At 44.5% G+C, this 25,805-nt stretch overlaps 1 protein-coding gene across 4 annotated transcripts in view; it reads left to right on the top strand.

Annotated features, from left to right (window-relative positions):
- GALNT17 (polypeptide N-acetylgalactosaminyltransferase 17) overlaps window positions 1-25,805 on the top strand; it is a 430,203-nt gene that overhangs the window by 192,510 nt on the left and 211,888 nt on the right. For all 4 annotated transcript variants that reach the window (XM_045819620.1, XM_045819622.1, XM_045819619.1 and 1 more), the window contains exon 3: window positions 8,877-9,043. In XM_045819620.1, the coding sequence (XP_045675576.1) occupies window positions 8,877-9,043 (167 nt within the window). The remainder of the gene's footprint in view (window positions 1-8,876; window positions 9,044-25,805) is intronic.

The raw sequence follows: 25,805 nt of genomic DNA, 5'->3' as shown, positions 1-25,805 counted from the left end.
CATGTAAAAACAAAAAACAAAAAAACACCAGAAAAGATAGAAAGAGACAGGGAAGGTTTTTGTCCATGCCATCATCTCCTACTACACCTTGAAATTGTACACACATAGCTGCCACCTGGTCAAGGAGAGTGGAGTCTTGTGGATTTTCTGGCTAATGACCATTGCCTTGTCCTTGGAAAAGCAACTCTTTTCAACTCGGAGAAAGCAATTTCCTAAGAGGCCATGGAGCCAGCAGATAATCAGTCCAAAAAAGCAAAAATGGTGTGGGGAACAATCCAAAATAAATGTTTGTAGGAACCAGGCTGGCAAGGGATACACAGAGCTTTGTGGACCCTATGTTGCTTGAAAACAGGGCGTGGCCACTGGGCCGTGACCAGGGGCTGCAGACTGACTGTGGTCTGAGCCTCGCAGCCTGGGTTTACCCCCCAAACTGTGCTCCCGTGAGAAACCCATGGAAGGTATAAATTCTTGCCCCACAAAAAATCAGATATGCCTGTATCCACAACATCTTGCATTTAATTAATTTCTTAGGGTTTTCCTGGGGCTCCATGGACCCCAGGATAAGAACCCTTGTGATGTACAGAGCAGGCTGAGTCTTGATCCATGAAAATGGCCCCAGGGCCCTGGCCAGGTAGCTCAGTTGGTTAGAGCGTCATTATGATTTGCCAGAGTTGCAGGTATGATCCCTAGTCAGGGCACATGCAAGAATCAACCAATGGATGCATAATTTAGTGGAACAACAAATCGATGCTTCTTTTTTTTTCTCTCGCTCTCCCCCTTGCCTCTCTCTCTCCTCCTTCCCCTCTCTTTCTCTCTAAAATCAATAAATAAAAAATAAAAAATGAACTTAAAAATGGCCCCAGTGCCACTGATGGGCAAGCAGAACATGCAGGGACTTGAATGCCAGAATAGGCAGTTTGTCCCAGAGACTACTCTCTGTGGGAACCCAGCTAATGAGGTGTGCTGCTCCTTCAGTAGGAGGAAATTAAACCACTCAGCAAGGTGTGCATTTTCCCTAATAATGAGAGCTCTAAAAGAAGGGTTCTTGTACATCTCAGGTATGCAGCCCCACGACTTGTTTTGCAAGGCTTGCTATTGCTAAAAATGATACCACTCTTTCCTAAGATTGTGGGAAAGGCTTGATGAGGAGGGAAGAGAAAAAAAGTATTGGGCTGGTTAATGCACTTGACCCAAGCAACTTTCAGAATTTGAGGCCTGATTAGTAAATCCAAGGAGACAGCAGGCAGTTGTGCTCAGATGGTATCATTTAAGTGTTGAGGTGCCATCATGGATGTTATAATTGCGGGAGGAGATAAGTGATGCCTTTGATCCCAAGGAGAGCAGGGGGAATAAGCAGAGAAGGCAGGAGGGTTTTCATTCGTTCATTCAGTAACCTTTTGTGTGCCAAGTATTGTGCTGGGGAAAGAAAACCAAGAACACCCACTTAGCTGCCCCACAGGGGGAGAGAACAGAGCGAAGAGTGCCAGGATGGCCGTGTGCAGAGGGAGAGGGAGCAACAAAAGAAAGGGCCTGACCTCCTGCTTGGCCTCTGGGAAGGTGCCTGGAGCTGGGACTGGAGGGAGGAGGGTGTGTTAGGCAGAAGAAAGGGCACATCAGGCAGAGAGAAAAGTGTGTGTGCATTGAGAGCCAGCATCCCCAGTCCTGGGAAACATGAGCAGTGTACAGCAGCTGGAGGACAGCAGTGCGGGAGAAGTTGGAGAGAGAAGCTGGGGTTCAACTTGGGCACCAGGCAATGGAATCTGAGCCAAATTCTAAAAGCTCTGGAAAGGCAAAGAGATAGTGTGAGAAGAGATAGCGTGACTCGTGCCATGATCACATCTGCATTTTTGAAAGCTCCCTCTGTGGCAACCATGTGGTGGTTAGGATGGGGTTTGGCTGCAGAGGAGCAGACTGGAGGCAAGGGACCAGTTATACCTTTTGGTGTCATACAGGAGGGAATTGATGAGCAGCATAACTAAGGCAGTGGAAATGGTGTAGTAGGGAAGGGATGAGTGTTATAAGGAATCCTGATGGTGTCAGACTCTCCAGGATTTGGTGAACTATTGGACATGTCGATTGGGTCATGATTAACTTGACTCCCGAAGAGAAAGAGGGAAGCCCTTGAATGAAAACAGGAAGGTACAGAGGGAGCAGATGTTAGCTTGTAGGCATAGGAGACGTCTAAGTGGAGATGTCCAGGAGGAGTGGAGGCTTGAATGAAAGTCCAGGCTAAACATGCAGGTTTGGAAGTTGACAGTGTAATGAGTGGGGCCATGGACTTGGATGAGGTCACCCAGGAAGGGTTTATAAAGTGAATGCTAATCTCATCTAGAAAATACCTTTACTGAAACATCTAGAATAATATTTGGCAGAACAGCTGGGTATTGTGGCCTGGCCACATTGTCACATAAAATTAACCTTCTCAGGCAGTTAGATTCACATGGCGACCTGACCCATCATCCAGCCCCATGTCCACAGTGAGTGAGAGAGAGGAGTGAGGAGTTTGTCTCCTTGTTTTTGGCAGCGGTGTACTTTGAAAAGTGTGTGGGATGTTCTGATGGTTTGTGTCTGCTAGCAGGCATGGCATCATGTTCATGGCCATTGCCAAGAACGTGAGTGTTGGCACTTTTGCAATAGGGCATCCAAGGAAGAGCCCCATTTCTATCCTTTATTGGTCATAATCTATGGCTTGGTGTCACTTGGACTGACATGCACAAGCTGTGGCTATGGTTAAGCTCATGGCTACATGTAGTTCAGGCAGCAGCCAAAAGATTACTACTGCATACCTTTGCCTTTCCTCTCTAATGGTCTCTACCCATCAACTAGATGCCACTATTGGAGAAGTGAATTCTATCCCCAAGTGGCTGGACCACACTAATGTCTTCCTGGGTATAGAGCCCTTTTGCCTCTCAGTTTGAGAATATGGGCTTAGCGTATATATGTATGATACTGACCAGTGAGGGTGTGGCCAGACCAAGGAAGAGTGCGGCCTTGGAGGCTGGGAACAGGTGTGCCAATTCTGGAAATGCAGGGGAGGTGGCACCGAGATACAGTTCAAGTCTGCTTTCATAGATAAAGCACATTCAGAAGTAACAAGATAGATACTCAAGGATGGATACTTCTCTGGATTTGATGTTGTATGGATGTGATGATGATGGTGAGGCCCTCACAGAAGTCCTCGCCTCCCACATTTGCCTGCAGCAGTGTGAGGAGTGGCTGTGAAGCTGTGTCGCCCTTGCCCCCAGAGTCCGCCATGATGATCAAGAGTTTTCTCATTAGAGTTTGGCTGCTCTTGGAGTGCAAGGCAGTGTTTTATTTATTTTTTTCTATTCCGTGAACTTTCCTCCTTCTCATTTCCATTTGTGTTGCCTTTTGGCGCCCAGCAAGAGGCCTGGCACTGAGAGTGCATACTGCCATTAGCTGTAGAATCTTTACTCATGGGTCTTTATGACCTTATGCCTGTCTTAGAAGCATTTTGAAAATGAAGATCAGCATCGTAGGACTTCGTGGAGTTTGATGTTAGTCTGTGGTCCTGACATCTGGCTCTCTACCATCTCTAAACAAACTTAGATTCCTTCGGGAAGGCCCTGGAAAAGAAAATAAGGGGACCCCCAGAGCCTCTGTATGCTCAAAGGAGCTCTAATTGCCTGCTCCTCCCTCTGTTCTTGGCTGTGGAAGTTTGATCCATTGATCCATCTTTCAAATCCAGCTCACAGCTCATCTTCCCTACCTTCCTGGTCCACCTCAGCTCATCTATCACTGCTGGTGGAGGTACAGCCATTGGGCACTTAGCATTTATTGCATTGCATTATAAACAGCCTTATTAGAGTACTGGATGTGTTTCAGCTGTCAGAACCAGGACTCTTAGTTACTGACAGGATATTAGAGCTTGGGCGGTGCTTGGTAATTGGTTCCTTCATTAGGGTGGGGCATCATTGCACCTGGGAGCCAAAGCTGAGGTGAACAGCCAGGAATACCCTGCAGATTGACCTCACAGTGATGGGCCATGTGAGTCAAGTGCCATGGATAAATCAGGAAAGCCTCGCTTTAGATGGGACCTGAGGAACTGATGGCCAGGAAGGGGACCAGGAACAGAACTGAAGCCTGAGAGGCCTGCACACTTGCCAGGAACCATCCCCACCCAGCCATGTAGAGTACACACACAGGTACATCGTCCACACCCAGTCCCTGTAGGTCCTAGAGCTCTCTGACCCTGGGGTCCTTCAGTTAAGCTTGTGACAACTCCCTGGGGGCCACCCAATCTTGCATCCTGCCCAGATTCACAGCCAGAATACCAGGATCTTTGCCCATGTTCCTGCTGGCTTTATTAATCCTGGGTTTTGAGGGGCTGGCTTCTGCTCACCCACATCCCACTTGAAGGGAATTCTCTTGGTCTGTACGCTGTTAGCCCCCAGCAGGTCACAGGCATGGTGCAACTGTCCATGGAGGGCTGTCTCTGTCTCCTCATCAAGCCTTTTAAGACAAAGATAAGGGAGCTGAGGCTCAGACTGAACAGCTTCGCCAAGGTCCCCCAGCTAGGAAGAGGCAGGGCTAGAAATTGTGTGGTGGGTTGTCTGCTGAAGTTACCACAGTGTACCCTGGTCTGGCAGGAGCATTTGGGAGAGTCTGAACATCAGATGATGAAGTTCACATCCAGGCATTCTTGTTGCAGACTTGCTGTGTGGCTTAGGGCAAGTGACTTCACTCTCTGTGCCTGAGTTTCCTCATCTGTGAACTGGGGATGATAATGCTGCCTACTCCTCAGGTTGCTGTGAGGATTAAATGAGACAGTACTAGACATAGAAGCTCCCAGCAGTTTCTGGCATGTAGGCTACTGCGTATGTGTTGGTTATTACTGTCATCATCATTATCTGTAAGCCTGGACCACATTGCATCTCAATGCATTTTTACAACAATGGGGATGTTTGGGATCATCTTTTTTTTTTCCAAGTTGGCAAACTAGGTCACAGTGTTTCTTGATACCTCTTATCTGTACAACACTGGGTCATATAAGTTGTTTCCTTAAAAGGTGGTCATGGACAGGGGTCCACTTATAAGAAAGCCAACTCTTTGGGTTTTGATTTCTTCCCTGCTGGAGGCCTCAGCCCTTGACCTTCCTTCACTTCAACTGTGATTCTCTCTGATGGGTTCCCAGTGGCGGTTGGGTCTCCTGGCTTCCTCCTCTTCCTTACCATCAATGAAATAGAGAGTGTGAGCACTTTTGGTACTAAGTAAAGTCAATGTCAAGGGCTTTGGGATGATGGGGAGTAAAGGAGGGGGAACAGGGATCACCTGAAAGGAGTTGCTGAGTTCAAGGAAGCATCTCAGGTATGTGGACAGCTGGATAGACAGTCAGATGAACAGATGTAAGGTGTCTAAGAGATCTCACTTGGTTGGTTGATTGCTTTCTTTTCTCTGTGAAAACAGCTTTGCAAGAATCTGTGCCCTGTGAGCCCTTTGAGGAGAGGAGCCTGCTCCTGAATTTCTTTGTAGCCCCTTCCTCCTGGGGCATCTACTGACATTGATCCAGGCCATCTTTTATAGACAGAGGCTTGTTTAATGCTCTCGGACTACTTACTGAAAGGAATTTGTGGTTCCTGGGACCTAGATCTGAGTCTTCTTTGCTAGAGGAAGTACACACCGTGTGTATGCATGTGTGCACATGCACACATACTGCTATAGATTCTGAGGTATTTTGTCATTTCCGTGGTGTGCCATCTCTCCTCACTACCTGCATGTCTTTCAGTCTGGGATCTGTTCTTTTATTCTCACACACTCCCAGAGTACTCTTACTTACCTGGGTTTTGCAGTAGGAAACATGGCCAATTCTTCATGTTCCATTATGTAGAGACAGGGCTGGAAGGCAAGCTGAGCTGAATTCTGCCTTTCCCAGGCCTGCCTGCCCAGACTACCTGGCACTGGCTACCCCTGGGGCCACCCAAAGAGCACCATGTGCAGCCCTGGGGCCCTGGACACTGAGAACCTTCCACCCCCTCAGCTCTGTAGGAACTTGGGAATGAGGGAAGGGGCTTCTGTCATGTAAGCCCCAGTCCGCAGGGTGTGGGATACCAGATATGTGTGTTTGCATATACTGTCCTGAGGGTCATCGGCCACAGTGACAGTTGTTTCAGCACCAACTCCTAGGTGCAGGAGCCCTATCTATTTGTTCTCTTCCTCTGTGTAGTCTCTGGTATTTCTGTGGCCTGGGAGCCTGTCTCTTTCTTTGTACCATCCTCCCTCCCCACACTCACCTGCTGCTCTTTTGATCATTGGGCATTCGATTGGAAGTAACTTTGTACCTGTCAATGCCCACTCCTTACAGAAAGTGCTTAAAACTTTAGTTGTCCATCTCCCCAGCGTATTCCATGCATCTTCTATGCACCAGACAATAAACCAGTTAAAGTTTGTTTTTTTAAGGCAGAACTACCATCCTGGAGTTTAAGGACCAACAAAACAATGCTGATTTTCATAATAATGACTATATTTGTATTTTCTGCCTGTGGCAAGACCCTGAGGATGTCAGGCACAGGAGAGGTGAATCATAAGCTGGCCAAGGTTAGAGACCTGGGTGCTGTTGGGGAAGAGAGCCCTGGGAGAGTTCTGCAGGAAGGGCCTAGGTTGAGTGAAAACTCTGGAAGCCTGGCCAATGGTGTTGGAGAATACACAAAAGAGAACAGAGGAGGTGGGAGGCAGGGTGGAGTGGCCAACCAGGATGACCATGTCTTTCCATTAGTTGTGGCATAGCATTTTCACAGGGCTTCCAAAGTCCGGTCTCACGTGATCCTTACAAGAACCCTAGCTGGGCACCCAGAGCTATGGGAATGGTGAGGGGTTTTTTTTTATAGGTTTAGAGTGAAAAAACATGAGTGGTGTGCCCAGGGTAACAGGTCCAATGGGTGGCAGAGCACTTCTCACTTCTGAAATTCCCCCGCAATTGACTGAATGGCCACCTTGACTCTTGAACAGGCCAAATCAGCCCCTCTGCTCCCTGTTCCCTTGGGGCGCCCATGTTTCCATTTCATCAGGGGGAACTACCTGCTCTGGCCAAGAGCCTTGACTCACGACAGGCTTGATGGCAGCATGACCCCAATGCTTGTGGTTGGAGGAGTCAGTGCAGGTACAGTGCAGTCTGGCTGTTTGCTTCTTCATTTCAAGGGCCAGAAACTGTTAACAACAAAGGACCAAAGAAACCATCGCTGGGAGTGAATGCTCAGAGTAGGTGGGTGTGGAAGGTGTGTGTGCTCACGTGTATGGGCTGATGAGTAATGGGCTGAGAAGGGGCAGCTGCCAGCCTGCCAGGCTCCGGATGACTGCCAGCGCCCTGTTGAGGGGGCTCTGAGGGATCTTCCGGAGTGCCCTCCTCTCTCGGATCACCACGCAGTAAATGAGATCATTCCCGCTGACTGCCCAGGAGCCCGTCAATAACCATTCTAATCTCCCTGGTTGCCCCAGAAGTGAATTTACGGCAATGTGGTAAAAATGAGGCTGCATGATCAATGGATCCCTGGACGGTCTCTTCCTGGAGACACAAATGTATACTGTAACAAAACTTTATTTTCTTCAGAAAATTGCCTACATGATTAATATGGCCTGACACAGGCCAAGCTGTTAAGCATAAAAAACAGCCGTATTTCTTGCTCCTTCTCCAGTGCTGCCTCGCTCACTCTGTTCCTTCCTCTTGTTGCCTTTGTTTTGCTCTCTCACACATTGCATTCTACATTGTGCAGAATTTTGCAAGGGAAAAGAGTGCATGGAAATGCACTGGCTCTGGATTCCAGTCCACTTTGTTCCCACTTGGTATTGCCATTGTGGCTCAGGCTAAGCATAAAGCCAAATTCCCGGTGTTTCCTGGACAAAGTGTGTGCTCCTGTGACTGAGCCATGCAGAGCACATTCTGTGGGTGTTCTACCATCTCTGACATTACCAGCTCTCTGTCCCTCAGTCCAGCCTGGTGAAAAGGAGTCTCCCCTTTCACCCCTGTGATTGGGGATGGGGGCATTACTGGGTCTTAGGAGGGAGGACCTCTTAGGCAGGTGGCGGCATCTCCTGTCCCCAAGGAGGATCTAGGAACACTGGCAGGAAGAGTTGGGGTGTGTCAGGCAGCACCCTCCTACACAGGCAGAAGACCCACTTCCTTGATTATGATTATTTGCATGTGTGTTTTATGTCTCCTAGAATGTAAGCTTCATGAGAGCAGTGGTCTCTGGTAGATGTCTTAGTACGTGTTCTCCCAGAAAAAGGCCCTGAAACAAAGACTGGAGTGCATTAGTTTATTTGGAAGATAGAGAGGGGAGTGGGAAGGAAGATTGAGAAGGGAAAGCATCTCCTAAAGGCAATGTCATGCAGATTGTTATTGTGGGTGACAGGAGCTTTATCCCTGGGTGACCCTGGGAGCCCACCCCTCAGAGTCCACCTGCGCAAGGGCTGGGGGAGCTGGGGTGTTTATGCATCAACCCCTAGCAGTCTCTGGATGAGAGCCAATGGAGGAGGTGAACTGCTTATGTGGCATCAAAACAAAGGAGCTCCAGGCAAGGAAATACAGAGGTCTTGAGTCTACAGTTGGGCAGGTGGGTACTGACTGGACCAGGGGGTACCTGTGGGCACAGCAGCCTGTGACACAGAAGGTGTGTGCCCAAGACTGATGTTTCCCATTTTGTATGGGTAGTAAATTTGGGAGAAGTGGAGCTGGATTGCTTTACACTCTCCTCTTTAGGTTTGATTCTTACTCCTTAACCAAGAGAGATTTACAGGGCACAATGACTCATGCCTTGGGAGGGTGTGTACGAGGATTATCGGGCTGACATCCTTACTGTGTCCAGACATAGTCCTGTGTCTTCCTTCTTCTTCTGACCCCCTCCCCCTGCTCTCCTCCCCAGGTGTAAGGAGTTGAAGTACTCTAAGGAGCTTCCCCAGATATCCATCATATTTATCTTTGTGAATGAGGCCCTGTCAGTGATCCTGCGGTCAGTCCACAGCGCTGTGAACCACACGCCGACACACCTGCTGAAGGAGATCATCCTGGTGGATGACAACAGTGACGAAGGTATGGGGGCAGCCGACCAGCACAGGCTTCTTGGAGAGGAAGATGCAGACTCACAGTATCAGGAGGGGGAGATGCCACTTCATTCATTCCAACGTGAGCCTAGGCATCCTGGTCTCCTGTCCCTGGGAGATGTTCTAGAGGAAGAAGTCTAGGCAAATCCTGGTTCATTGTTCCATGAGTCCTCCAGGGCTCTAAGGATAAATGGCTAGTTATGTATCTAGGGTAATTTTCCCTCTTCCTTTAACTAAAGGAGATGACATCGAAGGGCTGAATGCACCCACACTCCCCGTCCCCAACCCCATCTCTGTTGTCCTTTTCTGAGAGGCAAAAGGAAAAGTGAAATTCTATCCTGTGACGGGAACTCTTGTCTTACCTTAGAATTCCCCTCTGGGCCACTATGCCCACAATGACTGCAGATGGAAATGACACTGCTTGCAGGCCAGTTGGAATTTAGGTATATTAGGAATAATGTCTCTGTTTAAAAATATAAAGCAAGTGAATACTGGATGGCAGTAGAAAAAATCCTTTGAGTTCCTTGGAGATGAAGGCCCATTGTCGAGGTGGGGAGGGAGTCGGTTTGGCTAACTGTGGCTTTGTATGGGCTCCTAGCCCACAAACTCCACCATGCTCACTGCAGGGAGAAACCCCCAGAAGCTGATGACAGGAAAGAAAGCCAGCCAGTGTGCATGCTTAAGGCCAAGGAGCAACTACAGGGTTAAGGGGCAGGCTAAACCCCTTGCTCTCAGCATGCTGAGTACAGAAGGTTTACCCTGTGCACAGCTGGTCAGGAGAGGTGAGGAGGTGGTAGGATGAACCACAGGTTCTGTTTGAAGCCTGAAATCCTCAGGAGCTCCAGGATGAACTTAGCATGTTCCATTGGCTCCAGAGCTGAAGACCCCTGTCCCTTCTGAACCAGCATCACAGTTACCAGTGAAAAGCCTGTGTGCCTGGACTCGGCCATATGCCACTCAGGGCACTGCCCTCTCCAGGCCTCCAGGTTGGGAGAACAGACGGGTCACTTGCCGAATTTTTCACATTCCTATTTTTCTCCCTTGACCTCTGGTCATTTAGTTATCTATAGATTCTTCTAAAATTATCATTGAGAGTCTTGTGAGAAGGAGGTTTCTTCAGTTCTCTAAGTCTTCTGGCAAAGTCTCTGTCCCCGACTGGTTCACAGCACCCCTCTCTGCAGCCCATTGCAGACCTCTTGCAACAGCAGCACTTTCAGACCCCTGCAGGGAGAGTCTCTGCTGCTACACACCACCCCTCATTTGCTGGCTAAGTCCCACTCATTCCCCAGATATCCCATGCATGTTGTATCCTCGAAGCCTCTGCTGACCCAGGCTCAGTGCTGTCTCAGCACCCTGTACCCCACTGTAGCATGCGGTACCACCACCACTTGCACATTGACACTCAGGTCTGGGCAACACTTTGCTCCTCAGGGCCTGGCTGGTAGCTGACCCTTGGGAAAGGGGCTAGTGCCAGAATGGCTGGAGGTGCCGCTCAGAAGAGCTGGCAAACCCAGAAAAGAAAGGGAACTGCAAATGCTGGACTGAACTGGTGTGGGGACTCGCTGCTGGTGGGGCTTCCTCTCCCAAGAAAATCTCTGCCAAGCCCAGCCAGAGAGGAAGGAATGGTCAGCCAAGCCAGCCTCAAGCAGAACACACACTTCTGAGAACAGGGGCCTTAGCTTGGGTTTCCCCCCACAGACAGACCCTGAGACAGAGACTTGAGTGCATTGGTTTATTTGGGAAGTGGAGAGGAGAGGGAACCTAGGACTGAGAAGGGAAGGCACCCCTCAAAAGAGGTGTCATACAGATTGCTACTTTGGGTGACAGGAGCCTCATCCCAAGGGGACTCTGGTAGCCAATGTAAAACCCACTCCTCAGAGTTGGCCTGCTCAAGGGCTGAGGGCACCTGGGTGTTTGTACACCTTTAACATCAGATGCTTTCACGTGGGAACTTTCTGGAGCCCCACCCTGGAGGATGTTCAGCTTCAGGAGGTCGGGTGGGGCAGAGGGATTTGCATTTATCACAAGCTCCTGGATGATTCTCCTGGAGAAGGGACCACACTTTGAGAACCACTGAGTTAAGTACCATTTCAGTGGTTTGCCCTTCAGGTTTAATGAAATGTTGAGTGGGTGAGGAAAAGCAGGAAGAGGAATTTGGTGCATTCTCACCATAAAGTTAATTCTCATTCATCCTTTCCTGTACCCCAAACATCTAGGGGACCAGCAGGGGGCTATATTAATGCTATTCCTCTCTTTTCTTTCTCCAGCTCTAGCTTCTCTATTTTTTTTCCAAGCCAGAAGTGCCTTCTTTTTAATGGGAAGAGAATTTAACATTTTTTTCTTTATTGAGATTTTCCTTGTGATGAGTATTATTGAGTTTTGTAAATGTTTTGTATATACTTGAAAAGACCCGCACACTGTAATCATGGAAGTAAATTCCTGCCAGACATCAATTATGTGTACTTAGATAGACTGAGTTTATCTTCTTAAGTCTTTGTGATAATGGTGTTTTAACATTACCTTATACAATGACTGTTCCTCTCCATAATCCTAATAATGTTTGATTTATATATCTCTTCAGTTTCTTTGGCAACATAGATTTGTATCTGCATGGCTTCATTAGTAGTGGTGGTTGTTACCATTATGTAATGCTCCTTTTATCTTCAAAAAAATACCTTTTTTTCTTGCCTTGCATTTACTTTGTCTAGCATTAATATTTTTATCCTTGCTTACCTTCTGTTTTGAGTTGTTAAAACATTTTTTCCCCAGCCTTACCATTTTTCTAATCTTAAAAGCAATGCATATTGTGTGTAGGAAAATTTAAATGTATCTAAAAGTACATATTGGCAAAAAACAAATATTGTGAGACTAGCCAGAGGCAACATGTTCTCACCCTCTTTTAATGCACATTTTACCTAGTTATGATCCTATAGTGAAAAGAAGTTAATGTTCTCATGTTCCTTCTGAACTGTGAAGCATGACATTTCCCTTTGTATTAAAAAAGCTCTGGGAAAAGCAGTTTAATGAGGGTGGAATGGTGCCTTCTCAGGCTGGTCAAGACTGGCACAGGCGGGAACCATAGCCCTTCCCACTTCCATATGTTATCTCATTCATTTGAGATAAAAGGCCTTTTCAGAAAAGAAGAAAAAGATTGCTTCAGGGAATGTGCGAATGAAGCCAGAAGACTGGATCTGTGTGTACAGGCAAGTCAGGATCTTTCCCTTATTGGTTTTTTAAAAAAAGTAATTTGTTTTATTAAACTTGAATATTGACATTGGACGACATTAAGCCCAAGTAAGACATGATTCTTTGTACTCTTCTACATTAAACTGAAATCACTCAGGCAAAACTTGCCAGTGATCACTGCTTACCGAATCCAGTGGGCACCTCCCTGCTTCAGTCTGGCCACGTTGGATTTTATTGGCAGCTCCCTTCCTGGCATTCTTCTCTTCCTGAGGCCTTGCACTACTCTCTCTGTTCTGATTCTCCTCTCGCCTTCCTCCTCCTTAGCTCCCTGCTTCCATTGGGATCTCAGCACCCATGATCCTCACCACTGGGACACTGGGTAGTTCCTCCACTGCGTATGTTCTGATGGTCCTCCAATCCCTTACTCCAGCCCAGAGCAACCCAGCCTTTCCTCTGAGCTCCCTACCCATGTGCCCCATCTGTGGATGCTCTGGGCCCCTCTGAAACCACAAGCTCAGCTGGTCCAGTGACTGACTTACCATTTTACTCTCAGTGTCAGAATACTTTTTTTTGTCATTTATTTCCTGTCTCAGTGAAGAGCTTCACCCTCTCAAGTATCTCATCTTCAAAGATTGGAAGTCTTTTCATGCTCTTCCTCTTCCCTTGCCCAGCAGCACCAGGTTAGTTACTTTTTTATAGTCCAAGTTTAATAAAAAAATTAATACACTTAATTTTTTAGAGCAATTTTAGGTTCATAGCTGACAGTTAGTTACTCTTGAGTGTGGTCCTACTTGGCCATATCCCAGGCCATTGGTCTTTTTGTTTAGGCCCTTGGCATTTTTTGCCTTGAAATTTGTTTGAGGATTTAAGAGTACATGGAATTATATGGATTGTTATTCTTGAAACACTCATAGCTTTTGTTTATTTTCCTTTATTTTAGTTAAGATATAGTTCACATAACATAAAATGCACCATTTTAAAGTGCACAGTTCAGTGGCTTTCAGTATATTCAAAATGTTTTGTAACTATTGTCACTATCTAATTCCAGAATATTTTCCCAAAAGAAACCCTGAATCTTCTAGCAGTCTCTCTCAGTTGCTAGAGCAACCATGAAAGTATTGTCTGTCTCTATGCATTTGCCTATTCTGGACCTTTAATATAAACAAAGTCCACAATATGTGGCCTTCTGTGTATGGCTTCTTTCATTTAACATAATGTTTTCTATGTTAATCCATGTTGCATATATGAGTACTTCATTCTTTTTATGGTTAAATCTTATGTTGTTGTATGGATATCACACATCTTATTCATTCAGCAGTTGATAGATATTTGGGTTGTTCCCAGTTTTGGGCTATTAGGAATAATACTGCTATGGATATTCATATACACGTTCTTATGTGGACACATATATTTCAGTTCTCTTAGAAATGTACCTAGGCTTGAAATTGCTGGACCATATGATAATTCTATGGTTAATTTTCTGAATCACAACCAGACTCTTTTTATAGCACCTGAATCATTTTACATTCCTACCAGTAATGTATGAAGGTTTCAATTTCTCTGCATTCTCAACAACATTTGTTTTCCTTCTTAAGTCATAGCCAACTTAATGGGTGGTATCTTGTGGATTTATTTGCCTTTCCCTGGCAAGTAATTATTTTAAGCACCTTTTTATGTGCTTATTTGCTATTAGTCTGTCTTATTTGGAGAAGTGTCTTTTCAAATCCTTTGCCCATTTTGAAAATGACTTATTTGTCTTTTTATTTTTGAGTTGTAATTGTTCTTTATATGTTCTGGGTATGTACTCTTGTTAAATATATTCTGTAGGTATTTTTTTTGCAAGTGCATCTGTAAACATTTTCTTCCATTCTATGGGTTAACTTTCTTTTTTTTTTAAAGATTTTATTTATTTATTTTTAGAGAGGGAAGGGAGGGAGAAAGAGAGAGAGAGAGAGAGAAATATCAATGTGCGGTTGCTGGGAGCTGTGGCCTGCAACCCAGGTATGTGGCCTGACTGGGAATCGAACCTGCAACACTTTGGTTTGCAGCCTGCGCTCAATCCACTGAGCTACGCCAGCCAGGGCTCACTTTCTTGATAGTGTCCTTTGATGCAAAAAGTTTTTTAATCTGATGAAGTTCAGTTTGTTTATTGTTTCCTTTGGATGCTTGAGCTGATGGTGTCATGTCTAAGAAATTGTTGCCTAATCCAAGATCTCAAAGATTTATAGCTATTTTTTCTTCTAAGAATTGTATTGTTTTAGCTCTTGCATGTAGGTCCTTATTGACTGTAAGTTAGTGTTTGTATGTAGTTTAAGTTAGGGTCCAAATTCACATTTTTCCATGAGGATATTCAGTTGTTTCAGTGCCACCTGTTGAAAAGATTATTCTTTCCCCATTGAACGGTCATGGCACCGTTGTCAAAAATCAACTGACTGCCAATGTGAGGAGGGTTTATTTCTGAACTGTAATTCCTGTTTCATTGATCTAGGTGCCTATCCTTTTGTCAGTACCAAATTGTCTCAATAACTGTTCCTTTGTAGTAAGTTTTAAAATCAGGAAGTGTGAGTCTTCCAATCTTGTTCTACTTTTCCAAGATTGTTTTGTCTATCTGGGTCCTATGTACTGACATATGAAATTTAGGACCAGCTTGTTCATTTCTGCAAAAAAAGGCAGTTGTAATTTGGTTAGGGATTGCATCAAATATAAAGGTCAATTTGTGGAGTATTGTCAACAACAACATAAATGCTTCCAATCCCTAAACATAGAGTGTCTTTCTATTTACTTAGACATGCCTTTATCTCTTTCAACAATGTTTTGTAGTTTTTAATATACAAATCTTTCACTTCTTTGGTTAAATTTATTGTTAAATATTATATTATTTTTGATGCTATTTTAAGTGGATTATTTATTTTTGGACTATTCATTGCTACTGTAGAGAAATGCAGCTGATTTTTGTGCACTGACCTTATATCATTTTATTTTTCTAAACTTTTTTGTTAGCTCTAATAGTTTTGTGTGTGTACGTGTGTATTTTTTATAGCTTCCTATATATAATATCATCCCATCTTCAAATGGTGATAATCTCACTTTCCAAACTAGATGCCATTTATTTCTTCCTTTTTTCTTTTTACTCAGCTCTCCTGGCTTCTTTATTTTTTTCACTGTACTTATTAATAAATGCTTCTTAACCTATGAGGCCAAGAACATAAACATTGACATATGTGCTTTTCTAAGAGTTTACAAAAACCTCTTTTGGAAAAGACAGCTAAGTCATGAGGCAGCTTAGGGAAACACAGGCTTATTCCAGTGGAGGCATCTGGCAGGGCTATTGTGTGAACCTGTTAGTTACTGGATATAAGGCAAAAACCCAGGTAGGTGGAATGGCTGCTCTGTGATTTCTGCCTCTGACCTTCAGAAGAAGGTCAAAGTTGATCATATTTAAGGGATGAAATGAATATCCTCAACTGATCCAGGCAGCAGGCATGTAGAGAGAGCTCAAACTTAGCCTGTGTTCAGAACATCCAATTATAGAAGAGAATAGGGACAATCCATCCTCATTCAGACATCATTCCATTCATCAGGACAGCAAAGATGACAAAGGTTCAGTGTCCGTGAAAATACAGAGAAAAAGACACTTTCACATACTTTTCGCAGGTTAGTTCCATGCGAGAACAAACTATCAGTTCATGTTAGAAGTCCTTGTCTCATCTAGACAGTCTATCCCTAGCCTAAAGTGAGGTAAGTTTGCAGGAGAGATCATAATTACAACTCTCAACGTGTCCACCTTAAGTCACACTGCTCTGCTGTAGACGCGTGGCCCTGGGCCTATGCATGCTTGTCACTGTGAATCTCCATTCACCCTGCTCCTGGGCATCTCCTCTGCTCCCCGCTGTGATGGGTTCCACGCCTTTCTTTTTCTTGGTTTACATGCTTATTTTCGTGAAACACACAATTAGAAGCTTCTTAAGACAGACTATAAGGAGATCAAAATCTTTTGAGATCACCTATGTCTGAAGAAAGCTCACCTTCTTTCAGAATTTTCATGGTTTTGTTTCATTATCTTTTATCTTTTGATTTTTTTTTAAAGAACCAATGACGTCCAAATCCCTGATCCTTCACAATTTCTTTTTCCTTTCTTGAAGCTTGTGGAATCTTCATTTTTGTCCTCAGGGTTTTGGAATTCATAATGATGAGCCCTGGGGTGGGTCAATTGTCATCCATTGGGCTGGGCATTTAGTGGCTTCATTCTGGAATCTAATGTCTATCAGTTTTGGGAAAATTTCTTAGAATATTGAATTGATAATCCCTCCCCATTTTTATTCTCTCCTTCAGCAGCTCCCATTTTCTATTATTGAAACTCCTCGACTGAACCCCTAATTTTCTTATATCTTCCCTGCTATCGTATCATTTGCTCTACTTTGCTTGCTTTCTTCAATTTTATCTTTCTTCCATTCAGTGCTTTTTTCTTTCTGCTATCATGATTTTACTTTCAAGTGCTCTTTTTATTTTCTGAAAGTTCCTTTTTATAGCATATTGCTCTTATTTAATAGAAGCAAAATATTTTTTTATTCTTTGGAGGATATTAATAATGTCCTATTTTGTTTTTTAGCTTTTTTTCCCTACATAGTCTGTCTTCATAAGTTGCTGTTTTCTTTTTGTTGTTCAGTTTCCGTCTCCCACATTGGACGCTTTCCTTGGATGTGCAGTGAACCACTTATCTGTTCGTGATTACCTCTTTCTTAAAAGGTGCTTAGACAGCTCCAGGGGTGGGTGAGGGAAAATGGAGAGTTATTGTGTAATGGGTATAGTTCAGGAAGACAAATAAGTTCTGCAGATGGGTAGTGGTGATGGTTGCACAACAGTGTGATTATACTTAATGCCACCAAACTACACTTAAACATGATTAAATGGAAAATTTAACATTGTATTTTTTATTTTCTGTCTCTGCCTCTCTGTCTCTCTGCAAGCTTGGGTTGGACATCCTGGCTTTGACCGCACGGGGGTCTGACACATTTGTCTCTGTGGTTACCCTATGAATCTGCTTTCCAGCTTTCCTAGTGTTGTGGTTGGTGTCTCTTATGTTTTCCTGACCTGGAAGGTTATGGATTTATTATTATTTTTAATCCCTTTACCATACTTTTCACTAGGGGACAATATCTGATTCAAATTTATTATCTTATCCTGAAAGTTCTGTATTCATTTTTAAGAACTTTTAATGGTAATTATAAATTGTTTTCCAGATATGTGATACTGTCCCATGATAAGTGTATGCAGGTATGTTCTCTGTCTCTCCACCAACACCGAATACTATTTATCTTTGTCATCTTTGCTACCATGAGGAGTGAAAACTGGCATGCCATTTTTAAATCTGCATTTTTTTAATATTAGTGATGATGAATACTTTTTCATATGCTTAACTGTGTTTCTGTTTTAGGGATTTATCTGTTGATAACTCCTTGTTCTTTTTTCTTTTGAGATATTTATCTTTACATTATTGATTTTTAAAATGTATATATGAAACTACTTTATATTAATTTCACAGGTATTTCTCTCAATTTGTGCTTTTTATTTTAATTTGTTTAAAGTATTTATAACAAACATAAACTTTACATTTTATATAGTCAAGTCAATCAGTTTTCTTCTGATGATAATATCCTAAGAAAGTCATTCATTATCCATAGATGGTACAAATATTCATGTATGTCTTCTCTATGACAAAGATTTCTTTAAAAATAAATTCCAAATTGATTAAGTATTTTTATATTAAGATATGAGAGTTTTAACTCAGAGACTCTTGTCTCAAAGTCTGGTTATCTCAATTTATTTAATAACCCGTCCTTTAACCACTGACTTGGAATTACCTGTTTTCCTGCACGACAGCACATTAGACTTGGAACCTTTGAGGCTGAAGTACACGAGGACTGCTTGGTTGTAAAGGAGGGTGCAGAGGAGGGAGGGGTCAAAGAGGACGCCTAGGGCATTGGCTTGGGTGACGGGGCAGGCTGTGGTGGTCATCAGTAAAAGGAACATGCTGGGAATGGTGGGTTTGGGAAAGGGATCAAGTTCACTTTCTTAGGTATGTTAAGTCCAAATGCCCGTGGGAAATTAATGTGCCTTTAAACCTCCCAAATAACTTTAGCCCACGAGTTTCCCTTAAAATATTAGAAGTTCCTTCATTTGTACTATTATAATCTTTAATAAATTTTTTATCAATAGTTTTTCACTATGTTTTAAAAAAACCTTGTCTCATCACCTTTGTGCTTCATCAATAGCATGTGGAGGAAAAGTTGGAATCCAATCCTGTGTGGTCTTGGCCAAGGTACTTACCTTTTCTGATATTGTACTTTTTCTGATCTTGAGTAAGTTTGGAATAATAGTGGATTTTCTGTAGGGTTTAAATTGTGAGGTTTAGAGACAATACTTGCAAAAGCTCATAGTTCAATCCCTGGAAGTATTAAAGAGCATGACTGTGGGATGTGCTCATGACAATATTTGATTTGGCAGCTCCAGCTCTTTACTCAACATTTTACTTCTGTCTCATCCCCTCTAGGAAGTCTTCCTAGATTTCCCAGCTGTGGCCATGTTGGGGGCCCTTAGCCTCTGCTCCAAGCACACCAGTGTGTAGTTTGGTGTAACACTTGGAGTTCTGTATTGCATTTGTGTACTTGTCCATCTCTAAACTGTAAGACCCTTGAGGGTGAGAACAGTAGCTCTTTCTGTGCTGTGTCCCAGGGCCTTGCACATGGCTAAGTTACAGCTATTGCTGAGTAGGTTAACATATACTGCACATGTGCAGGTTTCTTTTTTCTACTTTCTCTGATGTCGTCTTGGGAATTTTTGTCTTTGGCATTATTGTACATATTTTGGTTTCTACCCTGTAGTTACTTCAGTTTAGAACTCCAAAAACTGCCTATCTCCAGTAGTTATCATTCAGCACCCTTAGTGATCTGGACAGCTGGACACCTTGTCACTGACATTTCCCTGTGGAACAAGCACACCTGATCGAGCTCTTCTCTTGGTTGGTGTGCTCAAAGGTCGAAAGCAGGAAGGCTCAAGTTAGGAAACTTCTTAGAGAGAAAGGATATACCCTCTGGACTTTCCGAAGGGATTTTAGAGAAGCGCGCTGGTTGTTTGCTTTTCTTCTTGGCTTATAATTGCAGAGATAGGAGGAGTCTTGTGTTTTGGGAAGATAACGTTTTTCCTGTGTTGTTGAGGCTCCTAGTGAAGCAGCCGAGAGACACCTCGTTATCACACATTTCCATGCCGGGCCAGGCTTCCCCATTAGAACATCACCTGCCTCTCCCCCTGCCTGTAAAGAGCTTCTTAACCAGAAATAATACTTGTTTTTGTCCCCAACCAGATCACTGCAGTGTGACAGCATTTGCTCTGTAGGTCTGTAATCACAAATGGGTTGTGCATTTACATTTCTTCTTGTGTGTTTTTAGGCCGTGTGGAGGAGAGGATAAGAAGGAGAGTGTGTATCTTTACACAAGAGATAACACAAGAACCCCAGCTAAAGCTTCATATGCCAGCTGGCTTAAAAAAAACAAAACAAAACAATAACAACAACCAGAAAACCATGTTAATTTTAAAATAATTATAAATTTGTAAGAAGTTGGAAGAATGTACAAGAGGTACTATGTATTCTTTACTCAGTTTCCTCCAATAGTACCACCTTGTAGAACTCCAGTGCAGCATCACAACCAGGAAGTTGACTTTGGACAATGAGAGCTTCCTCTGATCTTACCAGTTTAACACATGTTTGTGTGTGTGGTGAGTAGTTCTGTACCATTTTATCACATGTGTAGGTTCCTGTGACCACTACCACAGTCGAGATGCAGAACAGAGCTTTCCCATGCTGTTCCTTTATAACCACTCCCATCCCCCCAACCCCATCCCTGACCCATGACAACTTAATCTGTTCTCCATCTCTATACTTTTGTTATTTTAAGAATGTTCTATAAATTGAACTGTACAGTACATAACCTTTGTGATTGGCTTCTTATACTCAGCATAAGTTTCTTAAGGTCCATGTGAGATGCTGTGAGCACCAAGGGTTCCTTCCTCTTTCCTTCTGCCTGGTGTTCCGTGGTTGGGGTTTGCCACAGTTTGTCTAACCCTTCGCCTATTGAGGAGCATTTGGGTTCTTTCAGTTTGGGTTTTTTACAAATAAAGTTGCCATGTACAGGTGTTGGTGTGAAAATAAATTTTCACTTCTCTAAGATAAGTACTTAGGAGTACAATTGCTTGAATTATAGTAAACGCATGTTCAAACAAGTTTTTATGGTCATTTATTCCATTCATGTAACACCTCTCTAAAAATATCTGATTAATTTGTAATCTTCCAGCCTTGCCTCTGAGAGGAATGGGTTGCATTCCAGCAGCACCAGGAGTAATCCAGAAAGTTGACAGTTTTGCCCTGAATTACACTTTGGGTGCCTGTTAGCATGGGACCCAACAATAAAAGAATGACAGAGGGTCCGACACAACCTGGAGAAGGAATGAGGCCGGGCCAGGGGGAAGTCGGCCAGGAACCCCAACACTGCTGGGTCCTCTGTTCTGGGGGTCTTCTGTCTCTGAGCCCCTCCTTCCCCTGTCACCCCCAGTTCTCCAAGTCATGTGGAGGGGAATATGGCTGCAGAACAGCTCAAAATTGATACTGTAATGACAGCTTCAGCCACTGGCAAGGGAAGGGAGCGTCTCTATAGGGGAATCCTAGGGAGGGAAATGGTGCTCTCATCTGGGTCAGATGCCCTTCCTTGGATCTGTCAGCTGTGACCAGGAGGGCAGAGTCCTGCACAGAACCACCACCCACTGGTAACAGTGAAGCAGAGCTCCAGAAAAGGAGGGAAGGGCTGAGTGGACAAGCATACCATGGGCACCTAATGCAACAACATCAGTGGATTTGCATGTGGTAATGTGGTATTTCCACAAGTTGGGGAAATAAATAAGGCCTTTGTGAGGGATGTGGCACTTGAGTTGGACTACGAGAGACAGAATTTAGAAACAGGTGGAAGTGTGAGGAAATGGAAGTGGTGGGGGGTGGGGAGCCCAGGAATTGAGATCTAGAGGCAAAGAAGCTTGGGGCATACAGACCGAAGAGTGCACATAGGATCAATATGTAGGAACTGATGGGCAGATTTAGAGGTTCAGAGAGAGAGTCCCATTCAGAGATGGAGAGCCTTCCTGGTCCACAGGATTGAGGAGGGACTGTGTGAACAGACAAGTCTTTGAGGCCTTCTGACAACTCTTAGAGCAGGAAGGATGTGGAAGGCATCCTTGAACAGCCCTGCCAGGGATAGGGATCAGTGAGGCTGACAGTGAGGCAGAGGGAGAGGTGGGGCCAGGAAGCCCTGGGCTTGGCAGAAATAGTTGTCAGGAAGGCCAGGGTGGTCATTCTGACCTTAGTTCTTAGAAAAGCAGCATATGAGCTTTGTTCTTATTGTATTTGGAAACATGAGGTGACATTAATTTGAGTGTCTTCTTTTTAAAGAAGATTTTATTTATTTATTTTTAGGGAGGGGAAGGGAGGGAGAAAGAGAGGAAGGGAAGCATCTTGTGTGGCTGTCTCTCTTGTGCCCCCTACTGGGGACCTGGCCCACAACCCAGGCATGTGCCCTGAGGGGGAATCAGACTAGCGACCCTTTGGTTCACAGGCTGGCACTCAATCCGCTGAGCCACACCAGCCAGGGCTGACGTAAGTGTCTTTAGATCACTGTACGTGTGAGTTCTGGTCAGCTTGCTGTACAGTGGCTCTTAGGCCACAGGCTGTGCTCTGGGGGTCTGGGAGGGTCTGTGCGGGGCACCGGCACTCTGCCCAGAGCAAACCCTTTAGGGTGGGATGGCTGCCTTCAGAGTCCTGCCTGGCCCCTAATTCTCCCCTTCTCTGACACACACAGCATGATGACCGCAGGACAGTCAGCCGCCCAGCCTCAGTGGGGTCTGATAGCTAATTACTCCTGCAGGACATTCAGGAACACCTGAGGCTTCGGGGCAGATGAGAGCAGGCATGATGAACCAGCCCCTTGCCTGGGCTAACTGTGCACAACTCTCCCTGGGTCTTGTCCACACTCTCTGACACTGGGAGAGAGTCACTGATACCCATTTTTAAAAACAAGATGACGTTTGGAGAGGCGAGTGCCTTGCCTGTGGCAGCACAGGCAGGATTTACAGGAGCCCATGCCCCAGCTCAGCAGTCCCAGCCCTGGAACCAGGCCTCCTCCCTGTACCCCGCAACGCACTCCAAACCTTCCTCCTGTCTGTGCTTCTCCCTCCCAGTTTACTGTGGAGTCCCTTCCTGCACCCTTCCTACACCCTTGTGATTCATCTTTCTGTTTCCCAAGACATCTCTAGTCTCCCTTCCCCTATGTAAAAAACTATATGCATAATAAAAATGAGTAAGAATTTTAAGCATTATTGAATGCTTGCTATGTGCAAGCATTGAGCTAAGCACTTAGCATGTGCTATCTTATTTATGAAATACCCAAACTGCCCCATTGGGTAGGGACTATTAACTATTTCCCCTGATGTCATGCGGCAGCTCAAGGTGAATGCCCCTGACTAGGTATGTCTCTGCCTCCCCAGGTGACCCCAGGTGACCCCAACTCAGTGTAAAACCACATAATGCACCTGGCCCTGTGGCACCCTTTTTCTCGAGACCTTCCCATTTTCATCTTTTTCTAGATCAAAACATTCCTGCCATGTGTACTCTCTGTGTGCACCTAAAATCAGTAGTGCTTTTGTGCGTCTTTAGCCCAAATGAGTGCGAAGAATGGGAATGTCAGGTGTGATGGTGGGTTGGTATTAGAGAACTGCTACTCAGCCAGCATGTTCGGGTTTGGTGGTCCAGGTGGCGTCTGTTCTGACTGGTCAGCGACTGTGCTTCTGGATGATACACTTTCCTGGATTAGAAGAGACAATGGTAGGTGCTGCAGGCGTTTTGGACCCTAATAAGAAGCTGCTCTTTATAGAACACCTGTATGCTGCACAACACTTTAACATGCACTGATTTGTGTGAGCATGCATAAAATCCTTGTGCCTAGCATCCACGCTGCCTTTGACCTTGGAAAATTCAGGGATCTGCGTACAGAAGTCCTCCAATGCTAGAGAAGGGTGGACTGACCAGATGCCTTGCCCTAGTTATTCCATTTCTGGCTGCCAATTGTGTTTAAAGAAAACTCAAGTGGCCAAGTGCCAAGACATGACCCTGTTCTCTCTGGGACTTCACGTGTCTTGTGTGCGGTTTTGCTGCCCCCCCACCCCCTCCCTTAATGACTGTGACTTTTGCTATTTCAAGCAAGAGGTTTGCTAGCTTCGGAGCATTCAGAATCAATATCGCAGCAAATAAGAACCATAATGAAAGAAAAACACACTGGAGCCTGTAGGGAAATTTTATCGCTTAAATTCATATGTTATTATTAGAATCAGCTGCAAACACCAGACTTTCAACTGCCTTTTGATGGGGCAAGATAAGAGAACACTCCTGTAATTTGGGGTAACAACTTAGAGGAATCACCTACATGCTCTTTGTTTATCCATTGGTTTGGGCTATTTGTACCTATTTTTTTTTAAGGTGAAATTTAAATGAAAGAAGTGGTAGAGAGGAATTTCTTAACAAAGCAGTTGAAAGCAGAGATGGCTTTCCTTTTCAAGCCACCTCACGTGAATGCACAACTCCCCGTGATATATTTAGTTTAACACTTTGGCGTTTGCACCTCACATCTCTTTCTCACTTCTTTTTCATCTTTTGCTTTCTTTCGTCCTCACTTTGATCTCACTGTGGACTTGCCTTTAAAAATGCTTTCATACACAGCAAAAACATCCCTTTTTAATCCTTCCCATTCTTCCTGATGTTTCTTGTTCTCACCTCTTTTTTTGTTCCCACAGTCAGAGCATGCATTATTTAATCCACAAAGCTGAGAGATGCTCAGGGAATAAAAAATTCACTAGAGCCACCTTCCATGTTATTTCATCCTGCATTCTCACATGCTCCCTTCCTCAGCATCCATGCCCTTAAAGGCCAGAATTTCAGAGCCCGACAGGCCCATGCGGTGGAGGTGGAGGAACTATGGCTCTTGTGGCCCTGCTGTCTCCCAGAGTTTGATGGGATTGCCTGGAGGAGTTTGAAGCCCAGCAGGTTCTCCCCAATGCCCACACCTTTTGAGCCCCTCCATCAGCCAGTGGGCTTCTTCTCTGGAGAGGGCCACTGTCCTCTGCACCATCAGAGAACAGCGCCCTGGAAGGGCAGATGCATGGGCCAAGGCCAGAGCCACAGTGTGGGGGCCTGAGAGTTACAGAGATGGCCAGTTCCAGGAGAAGCCTAGGTCTGGCTTCTGATGATTCCATACGAGCACACAGATAGCTGCCGATTTCACAGCATCACATCCACAGGAATCAGAGGCAGAATGGCAGGTGGCACAGGCATGTTACCGACAAGCTTTCCTCCAGGTCCTTATCTTCTCTGTGCCTCAGTTTCCTCACCCATAAAACGGGGCTAACACTACCCCTTACCTCACAGAGTTATTGGCAATGGTGAAAACCATTGACATAGGTCAAGCAGTTACGACAGTAAGTTGCACTTAATTAGGACTCAGTAAATGTTAAAATAAAAATTGCAGAATGCTATGACTTTGCAAGATAGATTATTCTCTGGTTACATATGAAAGGGGAATTAATCCGAAGAGTGTTTCAGAGCATTTCACGATTAGTTGACGTTTTGAGTCAGCTTGGTTAGCAATTCTTTGGATATCAATATTTTATTTTAGATACAGATGGGTATGGTATTTAAAATGTTTGAAAAGTAGTTCATTGTCAGCAAAAAAGGAGCTTTGGGTCATGGAAGCCAGCCTCACCAGGGTGTAATGAACACGAAGCTTATGCTGGAGGACCCTCCCTTGCAGAGCCCCTTCGGGCCCTCAGGAGGGGAGAGGCCTAACAACTGTTCACATGTGCATTTGTTTTCGTGGAATTTACAAAAGACAGATTTTCTTCTTAAAGAAGCTCCTCCAAATTATGTGAACTTCAGGTCCCACGGAGCCTGCATTGATTTCTGGAACTTTCTAGCTCCATTTGACAGGTGAGAAACCCAGATGCAGCATGCCCAGTATATGCATCAGGTTTCTCCACCTTTCCTTTTTCAGTATTAAAAGTTGTTTTTGAATTAAAAATTTCAATTGAATAAACTTGATGTGTAACATTGTGTATATTTAAGGTGTGTAGTGTGTTACTTAGACACATTTATATATGTAATGTGATTGCTGATGTAGCGGTATTTATCATGTTATGTAATTACAGATGTTCCTCCACTTCCAGTGGAGGGGCATCCTGATAAATCCATTGTAAATAGGAAGTATCCTAAGTCAAAAATGTATTTAGTACACCCAACCTACCGAACATCATAGCGTAGCCCCTACCACCTTAAACATGCTCGGAGCACAATATCCAAGAAATGCTGACAACACAGCACACTGTAGAGTAGGGGAGGTTTACCCTCCTGGTCGCCTGGCTGACTGGGGGCTGTGGCTCGCTGCCTCTGCCCAGCATCAAGAGAGAGTATTGTACTGCAT

This window comes from Phyllostomus hastatus, unplaced genomic scaffold (assembly GCF_019186645.2).
Source record: "Phyllostomus hastatus isolate PE091 unplaced genomic scaffold, TTU_PhHast_1.1 phas_scaffold_385, whole genome shotgun sequence".
Classification (NCBI taxonomy): Eukaryota; Metazoa; Chordata; class Mammalia; order Chiroptera; family Phyllostomidae; genus Phyllostomus; species Phyllostomus hastatus.
This window is presented reverse-complemented; position numbering and strand designations above follow the sequence as displayed.